Raw genomic sequence first — 21,240 nt, 5'->3', positions numbered from 1 at the left:
ATGAATTAAGCCACTTTCCCGCCTTCCTCTCCACCCCATGCCTTGCACACCCAAAGCCCTGGGTGCACGAAGGTTGAGGAAGGGAGTGTTTGCCTTCCTGAGGACCTGCAGAAATCTTGGGCTCTGTCCAAGCAACAGACCTTGTTTAATTTAGACCTTCAGCTCACCCCTTCCTCCTTCTTGTGCCCTCCACAGCAGGAGAGGAGATTTCCAGCTGCTGCTAGATGCTCATGTTTTCATTTGACCCGTGGATTTCTGTAAGTGAGCCCAGAGAGGAGAGGGTGATTAAAAGTGGGCTTCCTTCATACACTGGCCCCACCTGGGAGTGATCTTGTTCACAAGCCAGGCCCCTAGCCCTGGCGCCCGAAGTGGCTGGAAGGAGCCGGTCTTTGCTGCTCACAAATGGGCTCCTTGTTCTCAGATCAAGTATTGCTTTTGGCCCAGGAGGCTCCCAGCACAAGAGAGACTTTGTGGGGCTCTCCGCCTTGCTATTTTTACCCTCTGACTTCCAGGCCCTGCTTCCTGTTCCCTCACAAAAGAACAAAAAGCACAAATTACAAAGGGCCACAGAGCTCCTTTGAAAGGACACCGATGGCTTTCAGCTCCCACTCTTGACCTGTCCCCTGTTAGCAGGTGACAGTGCCTTCGGCCAGAGGCAGTGATGACAGGAGACCAGAAAGGAGCAACGGTGGAGAAGCATGTAAATCTCAGCCTCTGCAGCATGTGGGGAGAGGAATTTGATCTTTAAGCCTTCTAAAGCAGGAGGGTTTTAGAAATATATGGGCCAGCGGGAGTGGCTGGCCTGGATTTGCTGGAGCAGAATTCAGGAGAAAGGCATTTAAAGGAGGCCCCTGGATAGAGGCCTGAGTTGGAAGTGTTCTCATTTTTTATATCCCTAGAATGTTGGGGTGGTCTGGGACTGAGGGCCAGTCTGCGGGGCGAATCTCAGTGCTGTCACACACCATTTGACCATGGTCAAGTCAGCTACGAATCTCATAGTCTCAGCCTTGTAGCCATTGTTTGGTTATGTTGTCACCCCTATTTATTCATCTTCTAATTTCCCAATGCTGTCCATCCTGCTGATTTTTCTCAGGTCTCTGAAGAAGCAAAATCCATTTTTTTTTGAGACAGAGTTTTGCTCTTGTTGCCCAGGCTGGAGTGCAATGGCACAATCTCAGCTCACTGCAACCTCCAACTCCCAGGTTCAGGCAATTCTCCTGCCTCAGCCTCCCAAGTAGCTGGGATTACAGGTGCCCGCCATCACGCCCAGCTAATCTTTTTCTTTTTTGTATTTTTAGTAGAGACAGGTTTTACCATGGCAACCAGGCTGATCTCAAACTCCTGAGCTCAGGTGACCCACCTGCCTCGGCCTCCCAAAGAGCTGGGATTGTACAGGCGTGAGGCACCGTGCCTGGCCTAAAATCCATTTTTATATCAGGACATAGTTTACCTTTTTGGCTTTAAACCCATCTGGTGTCCTCTCTGAGCCCTAGAAATGGGGATAAAGATAGTGCCTCCTTCATAGGGCAGCGATGACAAACCACAAGCTCCTGCAACGAAGGGCGCAGGACGGGTGATACAGCACCCAGTGGCGTCAGCGTCCTTGGGGTTGTTACCGTTAGCAGCTTTTATAACATCCCAGCAGTATGACAGTACTTGTGTTCAAGCCCTGAAGGACCCAGATTCCACCCTTGCCTTCTAGCTTGGATTTCTGTGAGCATTGATGTATGAAAACATGCTTTCCTTTATGGATGGGGAACTTTTTTCCTAATGAAGGCCTCAGACCCACAGTCGGGGGGGGAAGCTCAGAATCATATTCAAATACAAAACAAATTTATTCATTTGGGGTTGGCTTATGTTTGTGAGAAACCTAGAAGTTTCACAAGTCTGCTTAAAAATGGAGAATGAGGGCTTCAATCTTTATTTTAAAACTTATGAACTATATTTGCTTCCACATTAATTGAGAGAGGAGAGACATTTGGAGAAAGAGAAGATGTCTTGTCACAGTGGAGGCATCACCAGCCAGGGGCACACACGGTGTATTATAAGGAAGACAACCAGCAAGGCGGGTGGGGGATGAATCTGGACTTGCCTGACCTCCTCAGATCCTGGAAGTCTGATCCTGCTGAGGGAGCCTAACTGACCTTCTTCTCCACCGAAAGTCACCATAAGATTATCTTTTGTTCTTTTTTTCTTTTCTTTTTTTTTTTTTTTTTGTTGAGACAGAGTCTCACTTTTGTTGCCCAGGCTGCTGGAGTGCAGTGGTATAGTCTCAGTCTCAGCTCACTGCAACCTCTGCCTCCCAGCTTCAAGCAATCCTCCTAACTCAGCCTCCTGAGTAGCTGGGATTACAGGAACCCATCACCACTCCCGGCTAATTTTTGCATTTTTAGTAGAGACAGGGTTTCACCATGTTGGCCAGGCTGGTCTCGAACTCCTGACCTAAGGTGATCCGCCCGCCTCGGCCTCTCAGGGTGCTGGGATTACGGAGATCTTTTGTCCTTATCCTTTGAACCATGATGATAATTTAACCCCAGAGGTTCTGTAGTGAGCATTTTCCTTGGGATCTATGAAAATATGTTCTTATATTGTGACTTTAGTGGCTCAAATGTGCTGCTGTAGTATTGGCTTCTTGAGACTTACAGTTTATAGTGATGGTGATGATAACACTAACAGTGACCATCCATTGCAGTGGACACACCTGCTGTGTGTCAACCTTTATCCTAAGTGTTTTATACACTACCCAGTGAGGTAGGTACTATTTTATGATTCCCCCTTTTGCAGATGTGCATGTGAAGCCCAAAGAGGTTGAGTAACTTGTCCTAGGACACTCAGATAGGGACTGGCTGAGCCAAGATATGAAGGTCTCCGCCGCGTTGACACTTCCAGTTACCATGCTGGTTGCACCAAGCCATGGCTGCACTGAGCTATATCACATCTTTGCAGACTCTTCTCTGGTTTCCCGGTCTCATTGGAGCCAGCAGGAGTCTTGAATCAATCCATTCTTTTGCTTGGATTATCTTTTAGGTATTGAAAAATACCTTGACTAGGCCAGCTTTCTATTCTGGCATATCTCTTTTAAGAAACATTTGAAACCTCTGATCTCAGACCACTGAGGTATTTTTTTAATTGTGCAAAACATACATAGAGATACATCCCTACATGTAAGCATACAGCTTAACACATAATTATAAAGGGAGCATCAATGGCCCTGCCACCCAGTCAATAAATATAGCATTTCTAATACTCCAGAAGTCCTTGAGAACACTCTGTGATCTTCACTGTCTCTCTCCCACTCCAGGTATTCTTTCTTCTGTTTTTGGTGATGACTGTGTCCTTGCATTTCTTTATAGTTTTACCGTCCACATCTATATGCCTAAACAATGTAGTTTAGTTCTTGAACTTGGTATGAATGGACATCTGAACAATTACTATTTTCTGTTTTGTCTTCCTTCTTTTAAGCAATGATATATTTGTAAAATACATCCATATTGTTGTGTATAGCTCATTTTTGTTTATTCTGCTGTAATTTATTCATTGTCTTTTTTTAAATTTTATTTTAATTAAAAAAAATTTTTTTTTGAGACGGCGTCTCGCTCTGTTGTCAGGCTGGAGTACAGTGGCGCAGTCTAGGCTCGCTGCAACCTCTGCCTCTCAGGTTCAAGCGATTCTCCCGCCTCAGCGCCTGAGTAGCTGGGACTGCAGGCACGTGCCACAACACCGGTGTTGTGGTGTGTAGACACAGGGTTTCACCATGTTGGCTAGACTGATCTCAACCCCCGACCTCGTGATTTGCCTGCCTCAACCTTCCAAAGTGCTGGGATTACAGGCATGAGCCACCATGCCCAGCCAATTTTTTTAAGTTTTTGGTAGACATGAGGTCTCCCTATGTTGCCCAGGCTGGTCTTAAACTACTAGGCTTAAGCAATCCTTCTGCCTCGGCCTCCCAGTGTGCTGGGATTATGGGCATGAACCACTGTGTCCAGCCAATTCATTCTGTTTTAAATGGTTGTCTAGGTTGTCTCAAGGTTTTGATTATTCCAGTGATGCTGATATGAATATGTTACCTGGTGCACATACCAAGTGTGGAATTGTTGGGTCATAGAGTAGAGATATCTTCCATTTGACTAGTTAATACTGTTTTCTTTTCCAAAATGATTGCACCAAATTACCCTTCTACGAGCAGCAGTGTCTACAAGATCCTGTTGTGCTGCATGCCTGCCAACAATTGGTGTTGTAATACTTTTTAATTTTTGCCGAGCTGACTGGTATGGAAGGATATCTACTGTTTTGTGACTTGAGGCATTTTAAGAGCTCTGCAGGCTTTGTATTAGATTTCTGCAGTTTAACTCTCCTGTAAACCTTCCCTTCAGTAGCCCCCGCAGTTGGTGTGAGTGCCAGTCCTCTGAGTCGCTCTGAGATGGGTTCCCATGGTGCACATGAGGCTGCCCAAGGCCACATCTCACCCGCTAAGAGTACTGCTGCACATGATGCCCCCAAACAGAAAAACATTCTCCAGGGTGGAGGTCTTTTAGAATATTCCCACTGAAAACCAAGAATACCACATTGTGATTTCAAAGCTCTAAGCAGATCCATCAAACGTGGGTGCGTGATGGACGCTCAACTGAAGCAAACTGCTGAGAGTCAGAAGGGCAACAGCACTGCCAGACACTGTTCCCTTTCCACAGTGTTCAGCCGCTTGCCTTGTCTTCAGCAAAGCTTCACTAAGTAATCTTGTGAGAACCGACGGGATTGAAGCTTTCTCCTTGAATCCCCTGGTGTTTTCCAATAGTCGTGTTTTGTTTTGATCTGCATGCGCTCCCTCCAGCCTCGTCTGTCCGCTGTGATGCCGTGGTACCCATCGGAGGGCGGCCACTAAGCGGCTTTGCAGCACACTGAACAATCTTTTACAGAAGCAGCTGTTTGGTATTTAGATACCTTGACTCCACTGTTCTCTTGCCTTAGCTATGGTTTAAACTTTATTTTAAATAAACATTTTAAAGCAAAACTGACCCTTGTTTTCAAAGAAAATAATACATAAAGACCAATGTGTAATGACAGACAAAACAGGCGCTGCTGTGGTTGAAAAGTTCAGGAGGGGCCTGGACTTCCACCTACCTGCACCACGATCTTCTTCCCCTCCCACCCCTGCTTTTTTTGAGACAGAGTCTCGCTCTGTTACCATACTGGAGTGCAATAGCGCAATCTCGGCTCACTGCAACCTCCACCTTCCGAGCTCAAGTGATTCTCGTGCCTCAGCCTCCTGAGTAGCTGGGATCACAGGTGTACGCCACCAAGCCCAACTAATTTTTGTAGAGATGGGATTTCACCATATTGGCCATGCTAGTCCCAAACTCCCAATCTCAAATGATCCACCTGCCTTGGCCTTCCAAAGTGATGGGATTATAGACATGGGCCACCATGCCTGGCCTTCTTCCCCAATTTGATAACAATTGAAACATTGACTCATTTAATAAAGTCCAAAGTATTTGTTTAAATATATACATTTTTTTTTTTTTGAGACAGGATCTCAGTTCCAACACCCAGGTCAAAATGCAGTGGCATAGTTATGGGTCGGTGCAGCCTCTACTTCTTGGGCTCAGGTGATTCTCCCAGCTCAGCCTTTTTTTTTTTTTTTTTTTCCTGGAGACAGAGTCTCACTCTATCACCCAGACTGGAGTACAATGGCATGATCTCGGCTCATTGCAACCTCTGCCTCCTGGGTTCAAGTGATTCTCCTTCCTCAACCTCCTGAGTAGCTGGGATTACAGGCGTCCACCACAATGCCTGGCTAATTTTTGTACTTTGGTGGAGACAGGGTTTCACCATGTTTACCAGGATTGTCTTAAACTCCTGACCTCAAGTGATCCACCCAGGTAGGCCTCCCAAAGTGCTGAGATTACAGGCGTGAGCCACTGTACCTGGCCATCCTCAGCCCCTTGAGTAGTTGTGACTACAGGCACTCGCCAACATGCCCGGCTCATTTTTTGTATTTTTGGTAAACACTGGGCCTCATCATGTTGCTCAAGCTGGTGTTGAAGTCCTGGACTCAAGCAGTCTGTCTGCCTTGGCCTCCCAAAGTGCTGGGATTACAGGCATGTGTTACTCCACCCAGCCTAACTAAACGTGTAGTTCTCTGTAGAATAACAAAGCAAATTGTTCTATGAAGGTTAAACAAAATGAAGTATGATGGTGCTGAGTCTCCACTCGGCTTACTTCCCGCCTTCCTGTGGAAATTCTCAGTATGAAAAATAAACAAAATCTCTCTCAAGATTTCTTGGTGTCCAGCCCAGGACTCTTTCTAATTTATTGTATTATATTTATTTTTATCCATGAGGACATTTACATATCCCATCAAGGGATAGATAAATGTTAGTAAGTTTGGGAGTCATGAAATTGTTCTGTTCTGTGAAATTGCACAGAACTGATTTCTTTAGAATTTCTCTTCTGCTAAGTGCCAATTTCCAGTTCCCATCATTGGAAGACCTCATTGATTCACTTGTTTCTTCCTTTTCTTTCTTTCTTTTTTTTTTTAATCATTTCAGTCTTAAAGTTATACATGAATTCTTCCTTCTTCTTTATTCCCTCCCTCCCTTCCTCCCATCTCTTCATCCATCCAATTTTGATTGAATACCTGCCATGCTAGGTGTCGAATATGATGGTGAATAAGACAGATATGATATCTGCCTACCCTCACAGGGCTTACATCCTTTAAACCAATGTGAGGTAATATGGAGGGGATTCTAGAAATGATTCTAGACCTATTAATAATACTGTAGATGTGCCCACTTCGCTTCTGTCACCAGCACCATCATTACCATCTATTTCTAGCAACAGAGTAAACCTCCTTTTTTATTTTACTTCAACAAAATCTCAGCATAAGCTTAATAAAACTAGGGTGCATTTGGTTGAAGATAAAACAGCCCAATTCCTGCCATTCAGCACAAAGTTCCTCTCATGCCACCCCTAGGTGTACCCCCTTAGCAGCCCAGCTTGAACGCCACCAACCTTGGCCTCTGCTGTTGGTCTGACATGATCTCATGTTTTGATGGTGTATTTAGCTATTCTTCCTGCATGTTAATGTCTCTGTGGTAAAGACAACTAGGCTAAATGTATAAGACCTCATAAACCACAGAAATGGTAACTGGCAGCTTCTTTGTATCTTTTCAGTTTCTAGCCCCAGAGCTGTCTGTGAACCACTAGAATGGGACAAGGAAACCCACTTGCTAGGATTTTCTCCAACTTAATCTCAAAACCTATGTATTTTACCTTACGTGTCCCACTTGAGATGCCGAAAACAAAATAATAGCAGAAATGACCCCTTCATCCCCTAAAAAGGAGACAGGACAAAGAAATATAAACACATGTTTGATTACAGTTTCTGCAAAATTTGGTTAACTTGAAATTATTTAATTACGTTTCACTCCCTGTGGAGGGGAGGGGAAATTCCCAGCATAATTTGAGACTAGTGGCACTTTTGCCTCTGGCAGATTTAAATGAGGAAAGTGACTGCCTGCATGTACATCTGTGCCCATAGTCTTCATCAGCCCGTTTGTTTCATTTTGTTTGTTTTGAGATGGAGTCTCACTCTGTTGCTCAGGCTGGAGTGCAGTGGTGCCAATCTTGGCTCATTGCAACTTCTGCCTCCCTAGTTCAAGCGATTCTCCTGCCTCAGCCTCCTGAGTAGCTGGGATACAGGCATGTGCCATCACACCTGGCTAAATTTTTTGTATTTTAGTAGAGACGGGGTTTCACTGTGTTAACCAGGATGGTCTGCATCTCCTGACCTCGTGATCCACTTGCCTTGGCCTCCCAAAGTGCTGGGATTACAGGCGTGAGATCACCCAGCCCCAGCCCCTTTGATTTCTCTGTTTCTCACAGTGGCCCTGCCTCCATGATGCCTGCCCACATGATGCAGCGACACTGGCACAGAGCCAGGCCCACTTGTGTTCTCATTTGAATCGCCAGAAAGCAGTCCGGCTGCTTTTGTATGGCCACATAGGAAACAGCCTAATCCTTGGAATAAAATGAATCTCCAGGTTTAGAGCTAAAGTTTGTAGGTTTTTTTCCTACCTACATTGATATAGCTGCCTCTGATTCCCTTACTGCCCCTCCATCTCGGTGACTGGCTCATTCTACTTCCTCTCCCTTCTCTTCTTCTCTCTTCTCTAGCACTGTCACCCATTTCCTAGTCTACTCAAGGCCAAGAATGAGATTTTTAAAGCCAGTAGATAATCAGTAAACTGATAAGATACATAGAAAGGCCGGGTGTGATGAGAATTACCTAGTAGTCATATTTTATTTGGCCCTCGCAGTGTTGAAAGCATTAATTTTTGGAACTGGAATGACTGGACTTTGCAGGTGCTTCCCGTCTTCCACAGTCACCACCATTCTTTGTTGTCTCTCACCCACACTCCGCTTCACATGTTTGCATCACTGGCCTGTCTGTAGAGTCAGTCTGGTCCATTGTTGACTTCCACGGCTTTTCAATCTGCTTTCCCTGGCAATCTTTTTTTTTTTTTTTTTTTGAGATGGAATCTCACTCTGTCGCCCAGGCTGGAGTGCAGTGATGTGATTTCGGCTCACTGCAACCTCTGCCCCCTGGCTTCAAGTGATTCTTCTGCCTCTGCCTCTGCCTCATGAGTAACTGGGACTATAGGTGTGCACCATCACACCCACCTAATTTTTATATTTTTAGTAGAGACAGGGTTTCACCATGTTGGCCAGGCTGGTCTCAAACTCCTGACCTCAGGTGATCCACCCACCTTGGCCTCCCAAAGTCCTTGGATTACAGGCGTGAACCACGGTGCCTGGCCTTCCTTAGGAATCTTTTGTGCACAATTAGAATTCTAGAGTATTACAAACAACTACTACTATTGCTATTTTGTAGGTGTCCCAGTCAAATGAGAGAGATTCTTAAAGCACATGAAAGATATAAACACAGTACTCATTTATAGAAAGCATTTTAAGAAAATTAGAGTTATAATTGGCAATGACATGATGCCAACCAATAAATCTTACTAATTGACAAAAGCATTCAGTACACTCTGCATAACTATGTGAATTTTGCTTGGGAAGTTTATTCTGGTTTGGAGCTTTATCTTGTTCATAGGGTTCTTAGAGCTGTAGGATGACTCGATAGTGAGGCTTCTGTGTCCCTGTTCTCAAGTGTCAGCCTTCCTTTCCACTTCTTTGCTTGTTTCCATATTACCTCTTTTACCAAGTACAGCCCCACACATCAGTATGGATGGATTTCACAGACATACCAGGAAGAACTAATCATTTGGACTATGGACACATCTGCCTGTGGGGTTCACCTGCCAAATAGTGCTGAAATTGAAAGACTCTCTTTTAATAAAATTTTCTCTTTTTTTAACCCCATTTTTCAGCCGATATATGGAGTGATCACTCATTTCAGACTGATCCAGATTTGCCGCCTGGCTGGAAAAGAATCAGTGACATCGCTGGGACCTATTACTGGCACATCCCAACAGGAACGACTCAGTGGGAACGGCCCGTCTCCATCCCAGCAGATCTCCAGGGTTCTAGGAAAGGGTCACTTAGTTCTGTTACGCCATCTCCCACCCCAGAGAACGAGGTAAAACGGAGTGTCTTCTTACCAGCTTAGTAGAATAGATGTAACTTGTGGTTTGTCTTTAGACTAGTTGCTTCTGCCCCAACAGGTCATCAAGGTAAGCTTTTTGATTATTGTGCATGTTGCATTTGAAATCTCAGTAATGCTTACTCTTAGTAAGTAGTATCCATCTTTTTCAGGGATGTTTTTACTTTTTAATGGCTTTTGGTCTCTTGAAACACCATTCCAGGTACAGAAAGCAAGGGGGGCTGATTAATGAGAAGTGGTTAAGATTCCCTAGGGCTCACCAAGGCAGTTCTTTACTCTGCAGGTACCATTGCATGGTGCTGGCTCCATAAAATATTTACACACAGAAGAACATCTCTTGGCCAGACGTGTTGTAATTACTACATATCTTATTAGCCTTGGGTTTGTTTGATAGCGTAGAGGGAATGTCTGCAAGAATAACCCTGGAGAACCCTCAGATGCTTAAGTTCTATTTTTAAAAAATCTGTTTAGCAGAAGTGACATTATTTTAGAAACAATTAGCAGCATAAATTTCTGCTGTCCCTGAGGAAGAAATCTGAATGTTTAAATAAAGAATTGAGGCAGTAAAAAATTTCATCGTGGTGTTTATTAGTATAAGGATCCCCGCAGTGAACCTTGTTGAATCTGAAAGCAAAATATTCAGGAGAACTAGAGTTAGAAAAGGTCGCAGTTGAGTAATGACTTGTTTTGAGAAAACTGGTTTGACCCCTGACACCCAGGCATTTCTGCCCCTTTCTGACCACAGTCTTTGGTTCTTTGAACAAGCTGATCTTTTTTTGCTTTGAGGCATGAAGGGCATTGGAACTGCATCTCTTACTTGTGGAAGTTTCTTTATCTGTTTCCAACTGTTATCACCCTTCCTGTTTTTAAAAGTAGACAATGTCTTGTTTTCTAAATCTTTGATTATGTACTTGTTCTTCTCTGGGAGGCAGTAAGCCCTATATTCTCATCACATTCCTGCTGTTAGAGGGCTTTGGTCTCTTGTTTACACAGCCTGGACCTCAGATTCTCCAACTTGAAAGTGATGGACTGGGGCAGCCGTGCCCTCATCTGTAGGCAAGGACTTCGGTTTATCTGTGCCTTACCTTGGTCATCAGGCACATGCTTCAGGACCACTGAACCTCATAGGGCTTTGTTGCTTATCACTGAGCAATTTCGACAACTTTTTATTGAAGCATAATAATTCCTACTACCTGGGCGGTTTCTATTCAGTCGTTTGTTCATCTTGCATTAGGTGTGCTGTGGGAAAAAGATGAACCAACGCCATCTCGGCCCTCAAGGAGCTTGGCATGGAGAGGAGTCCTCTTCTTGTCCCTGCCCAGTTGCATCCTGGGATTCTCCCTGTACCACGGTGGGGGCCTCCTAGAAGCCGAGCCAGCCGGGATCAGCCTCTATTCTCACTAAGGCACAGACCTGCCCTCCCTTTCTTACCTGTATACCTTTTATCTTGGCATCTCAGTTGCCAAGAATCTCTTTCTTTGTTCACCTATTCCAAGCCTTTAACCATCTTCATTCCCCTATTCCAAACCTTTAACCATCTCCCTAGCCAGAGAGTACCCTATATCCAGAGGGCTTCATTCCCCTATTCTAAGACTTTAACCATCTTCCCAGACAGAGAGTGCCCTATATCCAGAGAACACCAGGGTGAGAAGGCACCATGTGGTGCCAGCATTCGTATATTACAGACAGGGACATTGAGGTACAGAGAGGTTAGTGACCAGTGGCAGCTCTGGGTTTAGAGCTCAGTTCCTGAATCCTCTGGGATCCTAGGCCAGAGGTCTTATCACTCAGCTTCCCTGGCTGTGGGATTTCAACCTGCTTTGCTTCCTTGCTGTCCTAGACAAGGGAGATTGGACTAACTTTGAGAGGCAGTTTTTGTTCCATGAATCTCAAGTCCCCTACCTTGGGCAGTGGTGAAGTCCTTTGTAAAGCGCTCCTGCAGAGGCCCAGGCGTGGGTGTGTGGACTCCAAGCAGGGCATCCTGAGGCTTACGGAGCTCGGAGCTGTATTTCTTTGATTAACATGGTAGCCTTTTGTTCTCGTGATTTTGGCAGAAGTCTTGGGAAGAATGTAGCACAGGTGGGCCATGGCTCAGGGGAAAAGTGCCAGGTAGCAGAGTTCATCTCTCGTCTTTCTGGCACCCATTTTTGCCTGCTCTTTCCTCTCTCTGTGCCTGCTTCGTATCCCTGTGCTAACTACTGTCCAGGGCCCCTCCCAGGCTCAGAAGGGCGCACCCTGGGTCCTCTTGCCCTGGAGTTCAGTGTTTCCCCCACACAGCCCCACCGCTCAGCCTCTTCACTACTCTTAAAGATCTGTTGTGGTTTTTAGGGTATTTTCCTAGACATCATTTTATCTGATCTTCTCAGGAGTCTCCTGGGGCAGAGAAGTTAGCTGGTATATTCCCCATTTAAAGAAACAGGTAACTGAGACTCAGTGAGTAAAGTAGCCCTCAGCTGGGGTTAGGGTGGGATATGTCCAGTTCCCCAACTCCAGACCCCAGGACTCTAGAGCCCCAGGACTCTGGGAATCTTCTTCACCTTCCCTTCCTCTCTTCTCCTGCTCACTGTGCCATTGCTATTGACAAAGGCTTATCCCTCCATGGAAGCTGGTTAAAGGGTGCGTACTTTTAGGAGTTTCAGAGACAGGGACTCATATCCAGCACTCTCAGAAAGCAACAAGGCAACAGTCTTCAGGCTGATCTTTCAGGTGTTCACATCATACACGTTTCTCCCCCTACGTAAGGTCCTCTATTAAGTCAAAGAGCCAAGCAGATTTAAAAGGATATAAATAAAAGTCATAGAGGCAAAGAGATGGGCAGATAGAAGAGGAATAGAAGAATTAGGGAAAGGAGTCAGCCTGCCACATACCCTGATGTGCAGATGCTGACACCAATATTAAACCAGAGGCGCTAAGAAAAATCAAGTATTTATAGTCCAGGCTAATGCTTTATCTCTTTACTCCCCGTAAAACCCTTATATGGTCAGGTGCAGCTCATGCCTATAATCCTAGCACTTTGGGAGGCCAAGGGAGGAGAATCACTTGAGTCCAGGAGTTCAGGAGCAGCCTGGGCAACAAAAAAATTAATTAGCCAGGTGGTGGTGGTGTGTGCCTGTAGTCCAAGCTACTTAGGAGGCTGAGGCAGGAGGATAACTTGAACCTAGGAATTTGAAGCTGCAGGTGAGCTATGATCATACCACAGCACTCCAGCCTGGGCAACAGAGTAAAACCCTGTCTCTTAACAACAACAACAAAAACAAAAAGCTACCAAAAAAAGCCGAACCCCAAATCTTTATGTATCTGGTACTATAGTTGTCTTTCTCATTTTACATTTGACACTGAGACACAGGGGCTGAGGAGTTTGGGCAAGACGCACAGCTAATATGTGGTAGAGTCAAGTTTGAATGCACATCTCCTGACCCCTATTTCCACCCCACACTTCACAGTATTGTGTGTCTGGGAGTCTTGGAGACTCCTGAATCCCTTTAACTCACCCTAAGGGAGGGCCGTGGCACAGGCGGAGCCTTCTAGAAGATTACCTCTCTTCATAGCATTGTCTCAGTTGCTAATGACAGTTGAAGAGAAATGATTATTTCTCTAACACCATTCCTTTGATTCCCAAATAGAATCTATTTCAACCAATTTCAAAGCATAAGAGAGAGCAAAATCTTAAAGGACAGAAGAAGCTTGTAATATGTTGTGTTAGAAATGCATATTTTATTCAGCTTTTTTCTGAGCTGGCTTCAAAAAAAAAAGAAAGAATCAAATAACTAAGTGCTAAATCTGTTGACTAGGCTTCACAAAAGTTTAGCACTGAAGGCTTCCTTACAGTTTGAAAATTTTACATTTCACATTCCAAAGTTCACTTGGGAAGTGTTAAGCGCAGTGGATAATGGTTCCGCTGCATATGCCAGCAGTATTTTTGAAAGTTTATAAACTGGCCAGGAAGCATTTGCTGCTGAAATTTGGCACATGGTGCTCTTCCCCGCCCAAACCATTTGTTTGTTCCAAATTACCTTGCAAACGACTTGGATGTTGAATTTTAGAGAGATTGGAGAGCCACACAAAATATTTTTATGAATATCCACTGGCCTGTGGCCAGGTCCTCCCATCTTTTCAAATGAAGGTGTCTTCCTAAAGAAGAAAGTATGGAGAAGGTGGGTCTGAAGCTCGAGAAAAGGAATTGTTGCTCAAACTGTGGTTTCTCCGTAGTCCTAAATCCGTCTGTTCTTATGCAGTGCTCATGGCCTCAGGGGCGATGTGAGAGCCTAACCGCCCCCCCCAAACAGGGGAAAAGTGGAATACCTTAAGCCTGTGTATTCTCATGTACACAAGAAATAAGATGACAACGTAAAAGGGGCGGCGGTCTGCCCTCATTTTTCCGATCTTCTTGACCCAGTCAAGTAAGCACGACATTGAGTGCTGGAAGGACTCTTGGAGCAGGGCCCGTTGAATGTGCAGGCACTATTTCTCAGCCACTCAGCTGAGGAATGGTGCCAGGAGAACCTCTGGGGGCCACAGATTGGGGTGGGACCTGGGAACCTTTGCAAAAGCTCTCCAAGTTAATTTACGCTGAGTAAGTAGGACAGCAGGTCCTTTAGTGACTATAGCCCCACATTTTTATTTGCATGTCATTTCCTCCAAAATTCTCTGGCTTCATCCTGTTGCCTCCCCGGAGCTACTGCTCTTACCCCATTGCTTTGAAAGCCCTCTATTCTATCAGTCCCACTGTAGTGTTATTACCTCTCCCACTGGTATGTCACTCTCCTACTAGGAAGCTCCTTGGTGGTTTCGGCCTTTTCCCCTCCTCCTGTGCACAGGGCCCAGTTCATGACATTCATTAACTATTTGCTGAATGAAAAAATGAATCAGCCACATAGCCGAGGGAGCTGTTAGTTGATCTGTTGCAATGACAAAGCCAGCTCTAGAGTCCTGGGTTTCCCAGCCCCCTCTACATTGCACTGCTGCTCACAGAGACTGATTTAATTGTACCAGCTTTTGTTGGTCTAGGTTGCTAGTTTGGTTTTTTTTTAACTTCTCTGAATTATGTTTGTGTGATTTACCATAATGCTATACTCTTCTGGTAAGGTGGGCAGATGCCTTGTGCCCAGGAGTTTCTCTACTAAAAATACAAAAAATTAGCTAGGCATGGTGATGCATGCCCTGTAGTCCCAGCAACTTGAGAGGCTGTGGTGAGAGCATCACTTGAGCCCAGGAGGCTGAGGTTGCAGTGAGCTGAGATCATGCCACTGCACTCCAGCCTTGGTGACAGAGCAAGACCCTGTCTTAAAAAGAAAAACTATACACATATACATTGATAAAACACTGACATTCCCTGCCATAGTCCTTGGAATTTCAGGTTTTCTGCCATTTACTATCAAGGCCATACTTAATCAAGGCTTAAGCCTTGACAAAATGGCATTGAGAGGCATATTCGTAACCTTTGTAATCCCCAAACTGCTTTTTCCTTCGTGGAAAGAGTAGATCATAAGGAAACTCCCATTTGCAGGGCACCCTTGGGCAGCCAGTCCCTGTGCTAAGAGCTGACATTCTGGATCTCACTTTGTCTGCACGTTGGTGGGAGGCCTTCTTAGACCTATTTGATATGGGAGGGAATTGAAATCAAAGAGCAAGTGAGAATAGAGGCAGAATCTGAACCCCAGCATTCTAGGAAGCAGTGTGTCTTGATTCGTTTTTTGGTGCTTATAACAGAATACCTGAAAATGGGTAATTTATAAAGAAAAGGAATGTATTTCTTATGGTTATAGAGGCTGAAAAGTCCAAGGCCGAGAGACTGCATCTGGTGAGGGTCTTCTTGCTGGTGGGGAGGAGGGGCAGGACATCACATGGCGAGGGAGCTGAGCATGCCAGCTTAGGGCTCTCTTCCTCTTCTGATAAAGCCACCAGTCCCACTCTCATGATAACCCATGAATCTGTGAATGACTTTATCTACTCATGAGGCCAGAGCCTCTTAAAGGCCCCACCTCTCAATACTGCAACCTTGGTGATTAAATTTCGATGGGAGTTTTGGGATGGACAGACATTCAAACCATTGCATTGTGTTAACTTCAGAACTTCTCAAGCGCACACACAGATAATATGACTATAGCTTCTGTCAGTGCCACTGGGGAATTTTTTAGTGCTTTTCCTCCCTACCCAGTTCTGAGCAGATTCAACCCTCCACCTTTGCCCTCTGGTTTGCATTTTGATATCACTTCATAGAGATTTTCTTAGCACTGTAGAGAAAGCCCCCTGGTAGGGACATACCCAGCCCCTGAGGCTTCATCTTTAAGAGCACTCTGTTGACATTGTCAAAGAATCGGCTCCATTGTTGGCCTTTTTCCAGCAGAAGGACAATGCATCATTTTTGTTTGCTATGTGGCATTGCTTTCCAAGGCCCCACAAGAGAAATATGGAAGAAGAAAACTCAGTAGTCAAGGTGATATGATTGGATTCCTTCCCTACTGGGTCCAGTCTCGCACAGCTTCTGTGTGGTGCTCAAGGGTTTTGAGGAGTGTCATATCCCGGGCATTGGGTCAGTCCCCCTAGACGTACTATCTCTGAGGAGCTAAGGCTCTGGGGCTCTCCCAGAACTGGGCAGGATCAAGTAATCACAGAAAGGGGTGTTGCAGCCTGGGCAAGATCAGGACAAGCACCAGGAGGGTGTCCCAGCTATGCCTCTGTCACCAGCATGTCACTTGGCTGTGCAAGGCTTTAGCTGCATTGCCTGGAAGGTTGCCAGGCTCATGGAAGGTTGCTGCTCGTAGAAGATGGTCCCTGTTGGTCCGTTACCATCTCTTTCCCAGCTTTGTGTCTGTGTCTTTCCTGAGGCATATCGTCCAACTTGCCTTTTCCTCTTTTATTGTCTTTCTCTTTGTCTCTCCTCTTCCTTCGTCTCTCTCACCCCTCCCCCACAGACTGCAGACTGGGGTGGATACAGACCTTCTATAGAACCGAAGAGTCTCTGTTGGGTTGTTCTTTTTAAAAAATGGATTGAGCCGGGCGCAGTGGCTCAAGCCTGTAATCCCAGCACTTTGGGAGGCCGAGGCGGGTGGATCACAAAGTCAAGAGATCGAGACCATCCTGGTCAACATGGTGAAACCCCGTCTCTACTAAAAATACAAAACATTAGCTGGGCATGGTGGCGCGTGCCTGTAATCCCAGCTACTCGGGAGGCTGAGGCAGGAAAATTGCCTGAACCCAGGAGGCGGAGGTTGCAGTGAGCCGAGATCGCGCCATTGCACTCCAGCTTGGGTAACAAAAGTGTGAACCCTGGTCTCAAACAAACAAAAAAAAAAAAAATTTGATTGAAAATTGTTAGCAAAACTTATTGGCCAAATGTAGAAAATATTCTCTCTTCTTAACTAAAAAAATTAGATGAATAGACCATGTAGTTCTTAAAATTTAAGAAAAAGTGAGGCTTTCATTGATTTTAACTTTTTAAAAAAGAAAAATTATGGTCACTTATACATTGGAGAGAGTTTGTTATCTTTGATGTAAATGAATAGTTTTAAATATAGGAGGGGAAAACGATCTTTGACCCAATCATAACACATACAACACTAGTTTCCATTTTCCTTCCTGAGTTTTGTGCTAAAGAATTTCTTTAGGAGTGCCCATGTTAAGTTTTTGTGAAATCACTATGCAGAGCCTTTGTTTATTTAAATCTATAAAAGGTGGTGGTTGGACACTTGCCATCTAACTCATGTTTCCATAACATGAGAGCTGGATTCTGACAGTCTTAGTACTGTTAGCTTTTACTTTACAAATACCCTTATGTCCAAAGAGTAAATTAAAAAATTTAAAAACCACACACACGTAGAAACTGTTTTAATCAAGTACTGAAGAATTTCCTGAGTACTTGTTTTAGAAAATACTCTTCTTTTACCCTCTGTAGTCTCAATGTATAGTGTCTCTTGGGGATAATTTCTGATTTTAAATTCTTTTTGTGAGGTACCTCTTTTTTTTTCTTGTTTCTATATTATAAGTTTTTCCACAAAGACAGTTATCTTGAGTCTTCCTAATTCATCATCTGACTATCCCTTTTCAAAGTTCAACTTAACAACAAATATTGCTCACATGTAAACAGTGATGACAATTTGAGGCCATATAAGTTTGTTTGTTTGTTTGTTTTTTTGAAAAGGAAATTGTAGCTTAAAATTTTATTTTATACTTGATATTTCAGGTCCTCATCTTAAGTCCTTATTAGGAGCTCTACATTGGTCCAAACCAAAACTGGTCACTGGCCCTTCTGGAAATATGAGAAAAACTGGGCATCTTTCTCTCAGGAAGACATACATGTACAAAACCCCACACCCTTTTCAGGGGTTCACAGCTCCTCTGGGCTAACAGGTTAAAATTATCGTAGGTTATTAATTTTCTCCCCATAAAGACTGAACACTGCTTCTGGGGGTGGAGTGAGGGGAAAGGTAAGGGATTGGGCAATATTTCCGCCCTTTATTCACTAAGAGAAATTATTTTAAAAAAATAAATACAGTGGTCGAAGTTCCTATTTTATTTTGAAAAACTGTAGTTTAGGTGCCTAGACCAAAAAGAAAATGACACCACACATGTGCAGAGTAATAATGGACCCAAATTTGCAATGTCATGGCCCTCAGCAAGACCTGCAGGGTTTGATAAGTGCTTATCACACCAGGCACATGGCTCATGCCTGTAATCCCAGCACTTTGGAAGACCTAAGTGGGAGGATCACTTGAGCTCAGGAGTTCAAGGCCAGCCTGTGTAGCATAGTGGAACCCCCATCTCAACAAAAAAGTTTTTAAAAATTAGCCAGGTGTAGTAACATGCACCTCAACAGTCCCAGCTATTCAGGAGACCAAGGTGGGAGGATTGCTTGAGCAGGAAGTCAAGGCTACAGTGAGACATGATCAGGCCACTGCACTCCAGGCTGGGCGACAGAGTGAGACCCTGTCTCAAAAAAATTTTTAAATATTCAAGGACAGCAGCAGAATGGAAAAAATAAAATAAAATAAATGCATCTTTTGATGCACAAGACATTTAAACTTAGGTTTTTTTTTTTTAATGTGCTTTTAGCGGTTTTCAAAACTGTATCAATGTTGTGAGTAAACGTTATGGGTCACTATTCACTTCTCATTTTCAAAGAACTTCAGTTGAAAAGTTATTTAGCTGAGAAGTTTTGATGGTTGATTTTTTATAAAAACAGATTTGCCTAACCAGTCAGTAAAGCAGATTCACGAGACTGTCCCTGAGTTTCATTAGCCTTGCTTGCTTATTTCCCGGAATCTTAGATGAAAAATATTTGAGTATACACTAAGCCTAGTAGAGAGAAAAAACATTTTCTCATGGTCTGAGGTGGATGGAGGAGTTGTTTCGATTTGGAAATCAGTTGCAAGAGCCTTCTCCACAAGGCCAGGCTTCATGCCTTGCAGTATAATTATGTTTAGAAAATCATTTCATGATCAGCCAGGCGCGGTGGCTCATGCCTGTAATCCCAGCACTTTGGGAGGCCGAGGCAGGTAGATCATGAGGTCAGGAGTTCGAGACCAGCCTGACCAACATGGTGAAACCCCATCTGTACTTTAAAAATAGAAAAAATTAGCCGGGCGTGATGGTACGGGTCTGTAATCCCAGCTACTCAGGAGGCTGAGGCAGGAGAATCACCTGGACCCTGGAGGTGGAAGGAAGTTGCTGAGATCACATCATTGCACTCTAGCCTGTGCGACAGAGTGAGACTCCATTTCAAAAATAAAAATAAAAAAAGGAAAATTATTTCATGATCAAGTATTAATTTGTGATGAGCCTTTTGTAGCAAAAAAAAAAAAAGTAAAGCTTTTATGAATTATAGGAATTTATGTTAGATTATTTAGAGCTGTTTTTTGTTAGGTTAAATTTCAGCAAAATGTTGATGTCAGTCTGTGTTCCTTACTAACCCTCTCTCCCCATCATTCTCCTTTTTTCTTTTAAGTGAAAATATCTTGACCCCCAAGTTTTAGGACCCTTAGCCATGGGTGTTCCCTAGTTTCCAGAGAAACGCAGTACCATCCCTCATTCCATCCCCACCTCCAGAAAACAGTTCTGTTTGGTTTATAGGGAGGAAAATGGTTACTATGGAATTAGGTATGCTAGTTGTCGAATACTTGGAATTATACTGTTTGCTTTTAAAATTACCTTTAGGAAATAACGTCACTGTCTGCTTCTAATAATATTTAGTCATTTATTTGGTAAGTAATGAAAGCACCACCACTCTCCTGCCCTAGTCTTCAGGTGATAATCTAGACGTGGGGGAGTGAGCCAACAAGTTGCCGTTAAGAGTTAACTTGTTCCCTAACCCATCCTGTGAATATCAATGCTAACAACAGTGTCTTGTGTTTTTTTTTTCTTTTCTTTTCTTCTTTTTCTTTAAATCAATGTGCTTTTTTCCTATGTGAATAATTATATGTCTAGAAACAGCCATGGAGTGATTTTGCTGTTCTGAATGGGGGAAAGATTAATAGTGACATTTGGAAGGCAAGTATATTGTCAGATCTTAGATCATTTAATATTTTATCCTTTCTGCATGGCTGTGGCTGTATATTTTTCTTCTTCGTGAATATCATGCATTCTGCAGGGACACAGTGATTGGGCTTGCTAGGGGCATTCAGCTCACACTCCTGTTGCCTTTTTTTGATGTCTCCCATTGTGAATGCTCAGGTTCCTCGTTGTTTTGTAAGAACAGGCATTTGCACCAGTCAGCATTCAACAGTCCTTGCATGCCTTTCTCTGCCTAAGCTCACGTGCACTCTCTGCCTCTTGCTGGGAAGACTTTTCTCCCCTTTGATAATTGAGGCAATGAATGAACCCCTCCCACATCGTACATTAACGAGGCTCTATTTTCCTCTAGGATTTGCATGCAGCCACTGTTAACCCGGATCCCAGTTTAAAAGAGTTTGAAGGAGCAACCCTACGTTATGCATCTTTGAAACTCAGGTAGGACATTGGAAGGATGGATCTGGTGTCAGTGTGTGGCTTTGTGCAGACAGTTTGCAGTAGAATCCTAAGTCCACTTTTCTGTTTTTCTCTCTAGAAATGCCCCACACCCTGACGATGATGATTCTTGTAGTATCAACAGTGACCCAGAAGCCAAGGTTTGTAAGAGAGATGCTTTGAGCCACCAAGTATATTCTTACAGCCAATTAATGACTTTGGATAATGGCCCAGTTTTTACAAACCATCAGCCCAGAGCCATTTAATAAGTAATTATCCCTCAATTCTCTCTCTTTTCCAATCTCCCTGACACTTGAAGAAAATCCAATTCTAGGCTACGTTCGGTTTGGGAGGATTTCTAGAACCATCAAGACTCTGCCTATATCTCACTACATCAACTCTTTGCACAATGTAATAAGTTAAAATTATTGTTCAAATGGGTGGGCTTCAGAAGTCTTTAAAGATACAGCAGGCTCTGCCTTGCAGAGCAATGGGAGAGGAGGCTAAACAGGTAGGGTATGAGACCCCTCCCACCTATCTGCACCAGAGCAGCCTCTTATCTGTGCAAGGTGAAATCTCTTTGCCATTCCTGTCATAAACACAGATTGGAGACATAGGTCGTGTGATGGAAAGCTGGGGGCAGTGGGGGCAAACTTGTGTCCAGTTTGTTTCTGGAA

At 44.1% G+C, this 21,240-nt stretch overlaps 1 protein-coding gene across 8 annotated transcripts in view; it reads left to right on the top strand.

Moving 5' to 3' along the window:
• Positions 1-21,240, top strand: part of APBB2 (amyloid beta precursor protein binding family B member 2) — a 399,910-nt gene that overhangs the window by 249,262 nt on the left and 129,408 nt on the right. For 4 of the 8 annotated variants that reach the window (XM_032274016.1, XM_032274014.1, XM_032274017.1 and 1 more), the window contains exons 6-9: positions 9,390-9,598; positions 20,045-20,107; positions 20,481-20,566; positions 20,664-20,724. In XM_032274016.1, the coding sequence (XP_032129907.1) occupies positions 9,390-9,598; positions 20,045-20,107; positions 20,481-20,566; positions 20,664-20,724 (419 nt within the window). The remainder of the gene's footprint in view (positions 1-9,389; positions 9,599-20,044; positions 20,108-20,480; positions 20,567-20,663; positions 20,725-21,240) is intronic. The other 4 variants (XM_032274019.1, XM_032274018.1, XM_032274020.1 and 1 more) reach the window with 2 other exon arrangements.

The sequence above is a fragment of the Sapajus apella genome, unplaced genomic scaffold, assembly GCF_009761245.1.
Source record: "Sapajus apella isolate SASKATOON/1434 unplaced genomic scaffold, GSC_monkey_1.0 scaffold5, whole genome shotgun sequence".
In the NCBI taxonomy this organism is placed as follows: Eukaryota; Metazoa; Chordata; class Mammalia; order Primates; family Cebidae; genus Sapajus; species Sapajus apella.
The sequence above is the reverse complement of the archived record's forward strand: the minus strand, read 5'-3'. Positions and strand labels throughout refer to the sequence as shown.